Source organism: Panthera pardus, unplaced genomic scaffold (genome assembly GCF_024362965.1).
Source record: "Panthera pardus isolate Hobbes unplaced genomic scaffold, ASM2436296v1 HiC_scaffold_25, whole genome shotgun sequence".
Classification (NCBI taxonomy): domain Eukaryota; kingdom Metazoa; phylum Chordata; class Mammalia; order Carnivora; family Felidae; genus Panthera; species Panthera pardus.
This window is the reverse complement of record NW_026526821.1, coordinates 27,206,510-27,221,159: the sequence shown is the minus strand read 5'-3', so window position 1 is coordinate 27,221,159 and position 14,650 is coordinate 27,206,510. Positions and strand designations below refer to the sequence as shown.

At 46.2% G+C, this 14,650-nt stretch overlaps 1 protein-coding gene across 1 annotated transcript; it reads right to left on the bottom strand.

Moving 5' to 3' along the window:
• Nucleotides 1-5,571: 5,571 nt before the first annotated feature.
• DEFB121 (defensin beta 121) lies at nucleotides 5,572-6,852 on the bottom strand. Its single transcript, XM_019458957.2, has 2 exons — nucleotides 6,739-6,852; nucleotides 5,572-5,819 (listed from the first exon to the last, which is right to left on the bottom strand). The coding sequence occupies exons 1-2, from the start codon at nucleotides 6,794-6,796 to the stop codon at nucleotides 5,662-5,664; spliced, it is 216 nt and encodes a 71-aa protein (XP_019314502.1). The 5' UTR covers nucleotides 6,797-6,852; the 3' UTR covers nucleotides 5,572-5,661.
• Between the last annotated feature and the right edge of the window lie 7,798 nt (nucleotides 6,853-14,650).

Sequence of the window (14,650 nt, the reverse complement as noted above, 5' to 3'; positions counted from 1 at the left end):
GCCTTGACTGAGCTAAGGAGAAATGGAAAGAGATAGGTTCATTGCTACAGCACATCTATACTTGGGCATCTGAGTTTATATCTGCACTGCATTTTGTTCATATGTACTTGTGCGTACGTGTAAATTTGTGCATAGCTGTGCATGCTCAGATTCTGTGTATTTTGTGTATAATTTGCGTGCCTGAGTTCTTTGTGTGTGTTCTGTGTATGTGAGTGCTTGAATGTTCTATGTGTGAGAATGTTTATAGTCGGATGCTGTTTGTGCACAGATGTGTAATTGGTGGGTGAGTGGGTGTTTGTGTATTTTTGAGTACGTGCGTGCATGTGGATTTGTTCTCAGATCATCAAGTGCCAGGACCTAGAGTTCTGTCAGTTAAGCTCCATTTTCCCCCTTGAACCCCTACATTCTCTGACTCCGGAACGTGACTGTTGTATGGTGATCTTCTCTGTTAAGGTGGGAAACCAGGCCAAGGCTAAGGGAAGTGGGAAGCAAGGGGCAGGGGCTGTAAGTGCGGTCAGCAAGCAGAAGCCACTGTGGGAGAAGAGGCCAAGAGACAGGGGAAGAGGCAGGCCTTGGTCAGAGAGCCAACTTGGCCCCTGGGAACTGTGTGGTAGCTTCCGGAACCCGCCCCGAAGAGAACAGACTGTAGCCTGGGCCTTTGTAATGCCTCCCACACGGTACAGGCTGGCCTGACCAGTTCTCTAAGACCTGTACCACCCACCCCCTGAAATCTGCAAAGTTGCATTTCTCAGCTCCTGAAAGGCCACCCAGTCCCCGCAGCCACAGTGGGACAGGGGGCAGGAAGTGCTAGGGACCAAATTCCCAGAGGGTCCCACACAGCCTAGGTACTTTTACTTGAGCTCAGCTGGTCCTCCCTCGAACCTGTGAGGTTAATCATACGACAAGAAGGTAGAAAAAACGAGAACCAATAAAATCACAGCCTTTTACAGGCTTCTTTGACTTCCATGGATTCACGTCTCTGGTATATCCCCCAACTGCGTCCTGCTTCAAGCCGTGTTCCATGAAACAGATGCTAGTGAGCGTGTTTCTTCTAAAATTCTTTAATGCGTTCATAGTCACATACCAGTTCTGAATACTCCACGACACTCAAGCCTCAGGAAATGCTTTATTTCTGTATACGTATGTTATTTTATTTTTTTTAATGTTATTTTTGAGAGAGAGAGAGAGAGAGAGAGAGAGAGAGAGAACACGCACAAGCAGGGGAGGAGCAGAGAGAGAGGGAGACACAGAATCTGAAGCAGGCTCCAGGCTCCAGGCTCTGAGCACAGAGCCCGATGCGGGGCTCGAACTCACAAACTGTGAGATCATGACCGGAGCCAAAGCCAGACACTTAACCGATTGAGCCACCCAGGTGCCCCCTCGGTGTATGCATTTTAAATTCAGCTCCAAGATACCACTTGCGAAGCTGGTGAGATGTCCGATGGCAGTTGTCGCTGGGGTTTCCTGCCTTCCTCCACTTGATCCTACTAGGACCCCATGATTTTGGTAAATGAGGAGGAACTTGATCCTTACTCGATGATGATGATCTTCATTTCTCTTGCTTCTCGTGCTCAAGGTATTGCTGATGAATTCCGCTAACCGTTCATTGAGCGGCTCTGGGCACTGGAGAACTGTTCCTCACCTGGGCTGTCATACCCAACATGGAGGCAAAGGCTGCTGGTCCCAGGACCACAGCCATGGTGGCTGTCTCCACTGTGATGACCTCCATGCTGGCAATCCTGTCCAAACACTTATCACCTCAGGGTGTTTTATCAAACACCCTTGGAGCCAAACCCCCATCTTTTCTCCTGGTTGTGTGGAGATTCAACACCTCCAAATGGCAGGCAACTCCTCTCCTGAACTTGAAGCTAAACTCTTCATCCCATTCCTCCTGAGACCATCCAATCTAGCCGCCCTCCTTTGTGCCTGGGCCTCTCTAATAAAGATGGGGGGAGTGGAGAGCAATCTTCAGGGCAGCCCCTGAATCTCTCTCTCTCTCTCTCTCTCACACACACACACACACACACACACGCACACACATACACATACTTTCTTCAGTTCCCCAGTAGCAAAAGAAGGCCAAGATTTAGAACACAAAATCCTGGCTCCCCTTCTAATAACTAGGCAGAAAAAAAATGATCTTTTCACTCTCTATGCTGATGCCTGGTCAAGTAAAATGGAGGAAAAAAAAATTATCAGGCAATTGCTACATTGAATTCTTAATATATCACCCTGCCACAATGTCTGTTCCAAAAATATTAAGTACATTTGTATAACTGATCTCATTAATATGTAATGATTTTGCTTTTAAGGCAAAGCATGACGTCCACAAGGCCTCCAGACATTCAGAGAAGACACCCCCTGACTCACGCAAGTGTATATTTCAGTTTGCTCGGCCATAATGGAAGCATCCACCAATGACCATCACAGCGATGGGTGATGTAACTGTAGCCACCCCTGCTAAGTGTCTCATCTTATAATCTCAATACGTATCTCTAGTAATATTCCGTGGTTATTGAGTATCAAACATTGATACTATTCCAAGGTGAAGCTATGCCCTAAAGAGGAAATGCTCGTGTACCATTCCCGCTATTTTAAGCCAAACAGAGATCTCATTAAGTCAAAACTGTTCAACTAATATTGCTTGAATACTCGATTTGTGCTAGATTCTGCTCTGAGATACAGAAAATAAATCAGCCGCGGTCTTCATGGGGCTGACAGTCTATTATGAACACACACTCTGAGCAAATATAAGTACAGGTGTGGTGGGTGCAGGATCCAGGTGGCAAGGCCAGGACTAGGGGGAGGTGAGGGAGGTGCCCAGGAGGCACTCATATGACCCTGAGACTGAGGGCCCCTGACGGCTTGCACCTTAGGCACCTCCCCCTCCTCCCCCTAGTCGTGGCCCTGGCAGTCTGAAGCCACTGTAGGAGAAGTCCAGGCAAGGCTCCAGATGTCCAGTGCCAGGACGGCTATGCTGCTGGTAAGATCCTGGAAGATTATTTCTGCTGCCCACTGTCCCTTGGTCCTTCCAAGCCCAGTTCAATTGTCGGGACTTCTAATCAGTTCTATGAGCTACATGGCATCCTGACAAGAAATGTCCTTTCTGCTTAAGTCGGTCCCTGATGAACTCAAGCCATTACATCCAGTGACAAATTTAAGGTGCGTCATCATCAAATATGTTGAGGAACGTTGCTGTATTCCATAAAGAACCCTTGTGACATTGGGCGCCAGGATGTGGGACAATCGGACATGGCAGAGAGATGAAAAGATCAGTGGCAAAACTCAAGGTAGGAGGTCTGGGGTGGGAGAAAGAGGGAGGATGCCAAGGAGGGACTGAGCCGAGGGGGTAGCCCTAAAAACAGATTGAACACTAATCGAGTATTCAATCGATATTAGTTGAACAATTTTGACTTAATGAGATATATGCTTGACTTACAGGGCCCCTCCCCCTCCAAAGACCCAAGGGGCGATGATGGCAGACCTGTCATGAGAAGTGAACAGGAGGGCATCCTGTCTTTTTTTTTTTTTTTTAATTCAAGTTAGTTAACATACAGTGTACTCTTGGCCTCAGGAGTCGAACCCAGTGATTCATCTCTTACATGTGACACCCAGTGCTCATTCCAAAGAGTGGGAGGGCATCCCAAGTCTTCCTGGGAATCGAACGTGTGCTAGATTCTGTCCTGGGTGCTTCCTACCTGTGATTTCATTTAATCTAATGACACCCCTGTGCCTTCGGTGGGATGGATCCTCACTTTAGAGATGAGAAAATAAAACAGAGAGGGTTAAATGGCCTGCCCAGCGTCATGCAGCAGATATGTGACTCAAGGACTTGAACCCAGATCTTCGGATCCTGAATCCAGTGTTCCAAACTGTTTGACACGTCTGGTGATACTTAGACACTGAGGCTGGAGGTTTTCATGAAAAAAAAAAGGTGTGCTGGGGATGACTGAGTCAAGCCATAAGGCTGAGGCCAATTTTAGTGTATGAAGGGACTGGATGGTAAGTAGGTGATGCTGAACAGAGCTTCCCAAGTCAGAATAAAGAATCAAATCCTTTTTGATTAATCAGATAAGTAGCAAGGGCTGGGAACACTTGAGACCATGACCCAAATCATGGGGCTGGTAATGGGAAAATCCCCACTGTCTCAGTTCGGAATCAGTCTTAGAAAAAGACTAGCCCACAGTTCAAGATCATGTGGCCCCCACTGGGAGGAAAGGAAAAAGATGAAATGGGAACCCATGTGGGGCCTGATACCTGCTCTCTGCAGGTGGAAGAAAACTATGAGACACAATCCAGGACTCCCTAACGGGGTAGAACTGGGGGTGTCATCAGGGGAGAGCAGTCACAGCCTTTTGGGCTGAAAGTAGAGAAAACGAAGCAGCGGGCTAAGAATGGGTTCTCATGGGGCGCCTGGGTGGCTCAGTCGGTTGAGCGTCCGACTTCGGCTCAGGTCACGATCTCGCGGTCCACGAGTTCGAACCCCGCGTCGGGCTCTGGGCTGATGGTTCGGAGCCCGGAGCCTGCTTCTGATTCTGTGTCTCCCTCTCTCTCTGCCCCTCCCCCGTTCATGCTCTGTCTCCCTCTGTCTCAAAAATAAATAAACGTTAAAAAAAAAAATTTAAAGAATGGGTTCTCATGTTCATCACAGATTCTTGCCTGCCTCCTCGACTTACCCTGAAACACCCCGAGATTCGGCCCCCAAAGCAGCCGTAGCCTGTATCTCGACTCTAAAGCTACACTGTCCAGCACGATAACCACTACCCACATTTAGCTATATAGATTAGATTAGATTGGATTCAGTATTCAGTTCCCCAGTTACACTAGCCACATTTTTTTTTCATGTCCTCATCGAGCTTACTGATTGTGGGGGGTGGGAGGGAGGATATAAATAACAAATCACGTAATATGTACTTGTGGAATGATTTAAAAATCAAATGCTCTCTGTTTGCATTACTGTCCCCCCCACCCCCCACCTCCCCACCCCACCCCACCCCACCCCTGCGTTGACTTTATACGTACTCACGTACCTTTAGAAAACATAGCATTGGTTGATGTTTTGGTTTCTATTTCAGGGGACGTCTTTCTTTTTTTCACCCCACAATATGTATTGCAGTGTTAGGTAGACTGACATCCTCTTTTTTAAGTGATACATAGTGGTCATCGGTATGCATACTTCATTTCCGGGCTAATGGGCATTTAGAATGTTCTGGGGCTTTCCTTTTGCATTACAAACAAGGATGCAACAGGCGCCTCCAGCCACTCACTCGCCACATCTCAAATGGTCAATAGCCACACGTGGCTAGTAGCTACCATATTGGACACTGCAGAGCTGGGATGTTTCCATCACTATAGAAAATTCTCCTGGCAGTGCTGACTCTAGAAAACAGGAGTCAAATGGGTAGAATGAACACTCCTTATTTGCATCATCTGGGATGAACTGTGGGCCAGCAGGCTAGGCGCTAGGTGCCAAACAGACTAACCTACTGGTCTTCCCTGTTCTGTCTCACCTGCACGCACACCTCCCTTTGTTCTTGATTTGTAAGTTCAATGAGGCGGACCTACCAGACACAAATGGGACAGTCGAGAATGATTTAGTAGAGCTGTGGGCTCCGATGACGTTGGGCTCAAAGTCGGGCGAGATGGGCCAGACTGCAGAAGTTACTCCAGGCTTCCGGTTGGCTTCAAGGATCTAGTTTTGACAGGTACATGCTTGGGGTTGACACAACACTTAGTCTCATCATTGCATAACAGGTAGAATACTTCGCTGTCTTTACACGTTGTTCTGCACCTTCCTAACTTTTTCCAGCAGTGCCTGGCTGAAATTAAAAGGGAAGGAGAGGACAGGGTCAGTCCTGAAATAAAGCAGAGGGCTGGGCAAGGGGGAAGGCACCCCAGCAGAGAAGACAGTAGTAAGGAAATAAGGAGATGTGCGGGGAGGAGTATTGGCCATTTTCCTTTCTTCTCCCATTTGTGTCATCCGTCACAACCCGGAAGTCCTCCCCAGGAGGCAGCTTCCCCTCCCTGGCCAACTCCTTTGGGGGAGGCAGGAGCCTTCCCCCACCCCACACTAGGTTTTGTCTCCCTCATAATACAATGTAACCAGGTACCCAGTATCAGTTACTTTTTCCCTTTGCCCTCAGTCCCCTCTCTGACCCTATCAATGAAACAGGACAGGAGTCTGAAATACACCCATCTAGACATCTGCAAGTTTTCTAGGGCATCTGCAAAACTCCCAAGAATGTAACACTCCCTCCTCCACAACATCCTGGGCCTTTTTGTGCGTCTTAACCAGCCTAGATAATTAGCTGCTCTGGGGGACCCACAGCCTAGAGTGGCCCAGATAAATTAAAATTGCCTGAGAACGGTATCAGAATCCTCAATCAGAAATTCAGGAACCATTTTCATGGAGGCAACAATAGCTCGAAATTCAAATCCCCCCGATGTTCTTAGAAAAGTGCCCATTTCCTCCATATTCCACACCCGAATCTCTCTCCTCCATGTACCCTCCGCCCAGATCATCATGTTCCACTTCTCCAAAGCACACGAGAGAAGATCAGAGTAGTCAAATAATAACACTGGAAAGATCAGCTGGTACGAGAGAACTCAAATTTTCCCCTGGCTACAGAGATCACCCAGAGGCCTCCAAGGAGGCTGCCATTCTCCTAGTCCAGGCTGTTAGAGCCCCCAGAATTCCCTGAACATGACCCACTCCTGCTTGGGAGAGATCCTATTTACCTTGGGTAACCTGGGCCAGGAGCAGGCTAACAGTCAAAACCAGGAGAATACGCTTCATGAACGCTGAGGGCTCAGGGGGAGATTAGGAGGCTTAGAGGCTTCTGGGCTGGCAAGACACGCAGAGGTCTGCATTCTGGGCAGTCCAGACGGGTATTTATTGCCCCGAGGAGCGTGGCAGAGCCATGATCAGTGAACCAGAAAGGGAACAGTCCCTTAAGATTAGACAAGCAGACAAGTCATCAACCACACTGGTTGAATGGCCACCGGATACCCCACCCTTGTCTAAACCTCCAGGGGAGGCTGGGACAGGGGGAAGAGACGTTAACAAAGAGAAGACACAGCCTTACCTTTGAGGAGGTTTGCAATATAACTGGGGAGCCAAGAAGGGGAAAAAATGTTTTCGCTAGTCATTCAGTTCTGGTAAAAGAAAAGAAAGGGCAGGGAGACCGAAAAGGAGTGATACTTCTGTGTCCCTTGGGTTCTCTCCAGCAATAAGAACATCTTAGGATGTCTCATATGTTGGGGATTCGTTTTAATGGTAAAGGAAAGGCATGGGGCGCCTGGGTGGCTCAGTCGGTTAAGCGTCCGACTTTGGCTCAGGTCATGACCTCTCGATTCGTGAGTTCAAGCCCCGAGTCGGCCTCTGCGCTGACAGCTCAGAGCCTGGAGCCTACTTCAGATTCTCTCTCTCTCTCTCTCTCTCTCTCTCCCCCCCCACCTCCACCTCCCCCATTCATGTTCTGTCTCTCTCTCTCTCTCTCAACAATAAATATTAAAAGTAAAGGAAGGACAGAAGCAGAGGGAAACACATGGCCATCACTACTGGAAACTAAAATGTCAGGCTTTGTGGAGTGGGATGAGGAGGAAGGCCACAGCCCTGACTTTTAACAGCGTGTGTTTGAGAACAAGTGGCATCCTCCTAGGTGGCAAAGGAAAGGCCACTTTCTCCCATCGCGGTGTTTCCTATAATCTATGGTAGACTGCGTTACCGACCCCAATTTTACACCCCTATCTGAATCCATTTCGAAGGTCTCATCCCGGGAGGAATGCACTTCCCTGTCCCTTCACTTTTGTCTGGGCTGTGAGACTCGCTTTTTAGCCAATGGCGCATGGCCAGGAGTGACAGCGTGCCAGTTTTGAGCCCAGACTTTAAGAGGCGATGACCGTTTTTACTGCCCTTTAGCGCCTCGGCCATCACCGTGAGAAGCACGCGCCCCAGTGGTCCAAAGACAATGAGACATGCACGGAGCAGAGCCACCCCGGCTTGCCCACGGAGCTGCAGTGAGAAATTAAGCTGTGCCTGCTACTCCAACCCCAAGCAGAGCAACCCAGCCAAAGTCCAGCTTCCCCGCTGACTCGTGAGCCATGATCAAGAACGCCATGTTAAGACCCTGAGTTTGGGCGTGGGAGAAGACAGTAATGGCTTAGAGATACATAAAGCTCGCAGACAGATCAGAAAACAGCGAAATCGAATGCTTTTTAGCACAGTGATGGAAAGGTCTATCATTTCAAAATGGGCAGACACAAGGGCACACGAACAGGAGGCATGTCTCCTTTCTGATACGGAATAAGACAGTTGTCTCCAAGAAAAACGAATGCTCTAGACAAGGGGCCATCAGACCTTTTCTGTAAAGGCCCAGATAGTAAATATTTCCGGGTTCTCGGGCCATGCAGTCTCTGTTGCAACTACTCAACTCTGCCTTTGTAGCACAACAAGCGACCACAGTGTGTAAACAAATGGGTGTGGCTGTGTTCCAAGCAAGCTTTATTTACAGGCACTGACATGTGAATTTCATATAATTTTCACACGTCACTAAATATTTTTTTTATTTTTTTTTCAACTGTTCAAAAATTTAAAATCCAATCTTAGCTCACGGGTCATACAAAATCAGGCAGCAGGCTGGATCCAGACTGGCAAATGTTAGAAAGCTAAATAACGCCAAATAATGACAGGGAAATGAGAATAGAGGAATATTCACGTACTGCTGGTGGGGTGTGGATCAGAGGCTGAATGACTATGAATCTCAAAGGTTCAGGGCCCCTCACTAGCTTGGACCCTTGTGAGTGCTGAGAATTCTAGAATGTTCTAGCTAAGGAGGGGAAACATGGTTGCAATTAGGAAACGTCAATAAATAAGCATTTCAGGCTGATTATCTTAAAAGATCCCAGTAATCTATTGTAATTTTGTAGCTCATTCTAAATACACAGTCAGGGGCGCCTGGGTGTTGCAGTCAATTAAGTGTCCGACTTCGGCTCAGGTCATGATCTTGCAGTCTGTGCGTTCAAGTCCTGCGTGGGGCTCTGGGCTGACAACTCAGAGCCTGGAGCCTGCTTTGGATTCTGTGTCTCCCTCTCTCTCTGCCCCTCCCCTACTTGCACTCTCTCTCTTTCTCAAAAGTAAATAAACATTTAAAAAACTTTAAATCCATATTCACTTTGGGACCTGGTTTTGAATTTGTAATTTTGTGCTCTTTGTAAACAGAATCCCAAAATTCTAAAAAGCTGGCTCCTACTCTTGAGATGGAAACAGTCATTCTGGGGAGGAATCTAATGACACTTAGTCCAATTAAGTGTAGGCATTTGTTGTGACCCAGAAATCCCAATCCCGGGTACATGTTCCAAAGAAATCCTCCTTTTCCAAAAGGAATATGCGTGGGGATATCATATGCTGGAGAGTTTGGTGTGCACAAATAAATATGGATGAGTGTTGAAAACCAGTGCTCACTATAACTGTATCACCACTTTGGAAAAGAGTTTGATGGGGTGTTTGTTTTGTTGTGTTTTGTTTTTAGTGTGATGGTTTCTTAAACATTTAGACACACACTTACCATACAATCCGGTGATTTCATTCCTACATATTTTTCCAAGATAAAGAAAGGGCTATGTCTACACCAAATAGTGTGCAACACATTTTCATAGCGGTTTTATTTATTCACGAGTAGAAACAACCGAAATATCCATCAAGTAGCAAAGAAATAAAAGGCAGTATGTCCATATAATAGAATACTACTCAGAAGTAAAGAATTAATGGTTACTACACACAGTATACAGGACTCTAAAAAGTGAGTGAAAGAAGCCAGATAAAAAGAGACCATACTGAATAAATCTATTTGTATGAAACTCTAGAAAAGATTAATCTACAGTGACCAAAAAAAAAAAAAAAAAAAAAACCAACAACAACAACAGCAAAAAATATCAGTAGTTGCCTAGGGCTGTTGGGAGGGGGTGGGCATTGACTGAGATGGGACAATAGGGAACTTTTAGGAAGATGAAAACATTCTATACACAGGTGTCAAAACTCATCAAAATGTATACACTTAAAATGGGCCCATTTTTAAAAAAAAATTTTTTTTTTTTTAACGTTTATTTATTTTTGAGACAGAGAGAGACAAAGCATGAATGGGGGAGGGTCAGAGAGAGGGAGACACAGAATCTGAAACAGGCTCCAGGCTCTGAGCTGTCAGCACAGAGCCCGACGAGGGGCTCGAACTCACGGACCGTGAGATCATGACCTAAGCCGAAGTCGGCCGCTTAACCGACTGAGCCATCCAGGCGCCCCAAAATGGGCCCATTTTATACATCAGTTATGCTTAAAATTGCAGTAAAGTTGACTTCTCTAAAAACTAGTGCTAACTTTAAAAAGTAAGCAACAGAACGAAATATATGACCTAAAACCACTATGTAAAATAAAAATACATACACTTTTTTTTAATCTTTTTTTTTAATTTTTAATCTTTCTTTCTTTTTTTTTTTTTTTAATTTTTTTTCAACGTTTATTTATTTTTGGGACAGAGAGAGACAGAGCATGAACGGGGGAGGGGCAGAGAGAGAGGGAGACACAGAATCGGAAACAGGCTCCAGGCTCCGAGCCATCAGCCCAGAGCCTGACGCGGGGCTCGAACTCACGGACCGTGAGATCGTGACCTGGATGAAGTCGGACGCCTACCCGACTGCGCCACCCAGGCGCCCCAATCTTTCTTTATTTTTGAGAGACAGAGTGCGAGCAGGGGAGGGACAGAGAGAGAGGTAGACGCAGAATCCGAAGCAGGCTCCAGGCTCCAAGCGGTCAGCACAGAACCCAATGCAAGGCTCGAACTCACAAACCATGAGATCATGACCTGAGCTGAAGTCGGACACTTAACCAACTGAGCCACTCAGGTGCCCCCAAAATACAAACGCTTTAAATAGGTACATATTCAAACATGGAAAGAGTTGCTTGTGCAGGACACGGACAGGAATTGATTGTAGGGATAGAAATCAATTCATCAGTAAAAGCATCAGCATAACAGCAACGCTGAGAGAAGCCTGGGTGGCTCAGTCGGTTAAGTGTCCAACTCTTGATTTCGGCTCAGGTCATGATCCCAGGATTGTGGGATGGACCCCCATGTGGGGCTCTACACGAGCATGGGGCCTGCTTAAGATTCTCTCTCTCCCTGCCCCACCCCTCTCCCCCAGTTGTTCTCTCTCACTGTCTTTAGAATTTAAAAAAGAAAAAATCAACAATGCCAAATTTGCTGTGAATAATTAACTGGCTAAAAGAAAGAAAAAAAGGGGGCTATTTGATAAGAGGCTTTCTTCTAAGGATCACTAGTGAGGAAATCAGCCCTCTGGACTGGAACTCATTTCCTTTCCTTCCAGAAAAGGTAGCTAAGGCCCAGGGCAAAAACAAAGGCACAACTCCCTCCATTCTTGAGGAGAGAGGTTGTTTCTAGAGTCTTGAAAGACTGGAGAGAAAGTAGAGAGCAACTCGTGGGAGCCCCATTCTTGCAGAAACCTGAGTTTAGAAGGAACTTCATTTGTACATCCAAAGAACTTTTAAAAGACACAGAGTTTCTCCTACACTAAACTGTTTCGAGATCTACCTCTCCTGCAGTAAAGAACTTTATCATAATAGGGGCGCCTGGGTGGCTCAGTCGGTTGAGCTTCCGACTTCGGCTCAGGTCATGATCTCACGGTCTGTGAGTTCGAGCCCCGCGTCGGGCTCTGTGCTGGCAGCTCAGAGCCTGGAGCCTGTTTCAGATTCTGTGTCTCTCTCTCTCTCTGACCCTCCCCCATTCATGCTGTGTCTCTCTCTGTCTCAAAAATAAATAAACATTTTTTTAAAAAAAGAACTTTATCATAATATACAAAATGGAGTATTACTTGGCCATCAAAAAGAATGAAATTGGGGCACCTGTGTGGCTCAGTTGGTTAAGCATCTGACTTCGGCTCAAGTCATGATCTCATGGTTCGTGGGTTTGAGACCCTCATCAGGCTCTGTGCTGACAGCTCAGAGCCTGGAGCCTGCTTTGGATGCTGTGTCCCCCTCTCTCTCTTCCCCTGCCCCACTCATGCTCTCTTTCTCTGTCTCTCTCTCTCTCTCAAAAATAAACAAACATTAAAAAAAACTTTTTTAAAAGAACGAAATCTTGGGGCGCCTGGGTGGCTCAGTCGGTTAAGCGTCCGACTTCAGCTCAGGTCACAATCTCGCAGTCCGCGAGTTCAAGCCCCGCGTCGGGCTCTGGGCTGATGGCCCAGAGCCTGGAGCCTGCTTCCGATTCTGTGTCTCCCTCTCTCTCTGCCCCTCCCCCGTTCATGCTCTGTCTCTCTCGGTCTCAAAAATAAATAAACGTTAAAAAAAAAAAAAAAGAATGAAATCTTGTCATTTGCAACAACATGGATGGAACTAGAGTGTATTATGCTAAGCAAAATTAGAGAAAGACGAATATCATATGTCTTCACTCAAATGAGGAATTTAAGATACAAAACAGATGAACATAAGGGAAGAGAAGCAAAAGTAATATAAAAAACGGGGAGGGGGACAGAACATAAGAGACTCTTAAATATAGAGAACAAACTGAGGGGGGGGGATGGGCTAAATGGGCAAGGGGCATTAAGACACTTGTTGGGATGAGCCCTGGGCGTTATACGTAGGGGATGAATCACTACATTCTACTCCTGAAATCATTCTTGCCCTGTATGCTAACCAACTTGGATGTAAATTAAGAACTTCACCATAACCCTGCATGTTTGTTCTCGTGGATGCCGATTCGCAGAATAAGTGGCCTAAAAAGGAATGACTGGAACCTATTATACGAATTATTTAGCAGAGTCAGCACTGGTTTTCAGCAGTCGAGGAGACTCTCATGAAAGACTGCGTCCCCTCCACATTTTTGCTTCATTGCAGTCTCTGGGGGTGGGGACATTGGAGGGAGGTGAGGAAAGAGGATGAAGCTACTGGCCACAGAAGGCTTGGAGACTTTCTGGCTTTCTTTCTATTACATTCCAGCTCTCTGGCTCCTGGTGCCATGTGTAATTAGCAATGGCAGTGGATATGCTGGTATTTCTTCTTCAAGTTACTTGAAAGGATGTAGGGCCAGTGTGGGGGAATTAAAAAAAAAAAAAAAAAAAGCTTTGGAACCAAACAAATCCAGGTGTAAATCCTCACTTTACCATTTATCATCCACAGGACTTTGAAGTTTTTATTTAAATTCCAGTTAGTTAACATACAATGTCAGATCAGGCTCAGGTGTACGATACAGTGATTCAACACGTCCATACAACACACGGTGCTCATCGTGGTAAGTGTACTCTTAATCCCCATCACCTATTTTACCCATCCCCTCCCCACCTCCCCTCTGGTAACCATCAATTTGTTCTCTAGAGTTAAGAGTCTGTCTCTTGGTTTGTCTCTCTCTCTCTCTCTCTCGCTTTTTTCTCCTTTGCTCATTTGTTTTGTCTCTTAAATTCCACCTACGCGTGAAATCTCATGGTATTTGTCATTCTCGGACTGATTTATTTCACTTAGCATTGTACTCTTCCAGCTCCATCCATGTGGTTGGAAATGGCAAGATTTTGTTCTTTTTGATGGCTGAGTAATAGTCCGTTGTTTATAGACACCACCAGCCACGTGGCTTTGAACAAGCCCATTAGTGGCTTTGAACCTCAGTTCGGCATTTCTCATATGGAGACAACACCGCGGACCTCAGAGGTTAGCTGGGAAGATTAAATAAGGTACTACTTGCGAAGCACATAGAGCAATGTCTGACACACAGGAAAGCCCTGGTGACTGGTAGCTGTTGTTATGTACCGTGAATTCTCACCTACCTTGCCTTCTTGCAGCATTTGACTCATGACCTCTTTCCTCCCTGAAGCTCTCCTCGCTCCCCTCCGTCATTAACCTAGTCAGTATTCAGCAAAGATGGTCAGTGATTCAGAGACCTCTCTGCCCACTGTGGTTTTTCAAATCAAGGTTGTAAGTTTCAAAACTTTGGGTCTGGGTCTAAGATCCAGAGTGTTTACCCAGAATCCAGGCTCAAAGCCAGATCTCTCTTCTGTGTCTGGAGTGTATACAATGTATCTCTGTTCGAGCTCTGATGAAAGACGTATCAGAGCATGTTGCCAAGTTTATCCCTGTTTCTAGCTCTCTTGGGCCCCTCGGGATGACTTCTTAGTGTTGCCCAAACCTTTCCAGAAGTTGCTCTTTCTCTCAAGGCGTCATATCATTTTGCCTTCTTTCCCAGGCACCAACCACTGCTGTCTCCGTGTCAGGTCGTGTTTTCATCCCTCCTAGAATGTCTTTCTCTAACTACCCCCCTCCCTGCCCCCCTACGCAGGCCATTTTAAGGTTCCTATGGACCAAAGTCTAAGGTCCTCTGGACATAGTGGCAGAGGAACTAAGAGGGTTCTGGTCCCTAAAATGCTTACAGCTTCTTCAGGAAAATGGAAAGCAAGCATTTTTAAACGAACTTCCAAAGACGCTTAAGAAATGTTTGCTAAATAAATCAAACCTTGATGAAGCAGCTGCTATGAACAGTTCAACTCTGTTGGGCACCAGAAATACCAAACAGTATAGGATAGTGGCCCCTAATAACCAACTGTATTAGGATAAACTAGATTATGATGTAGTAACAACAACAACAACATCAAAAGA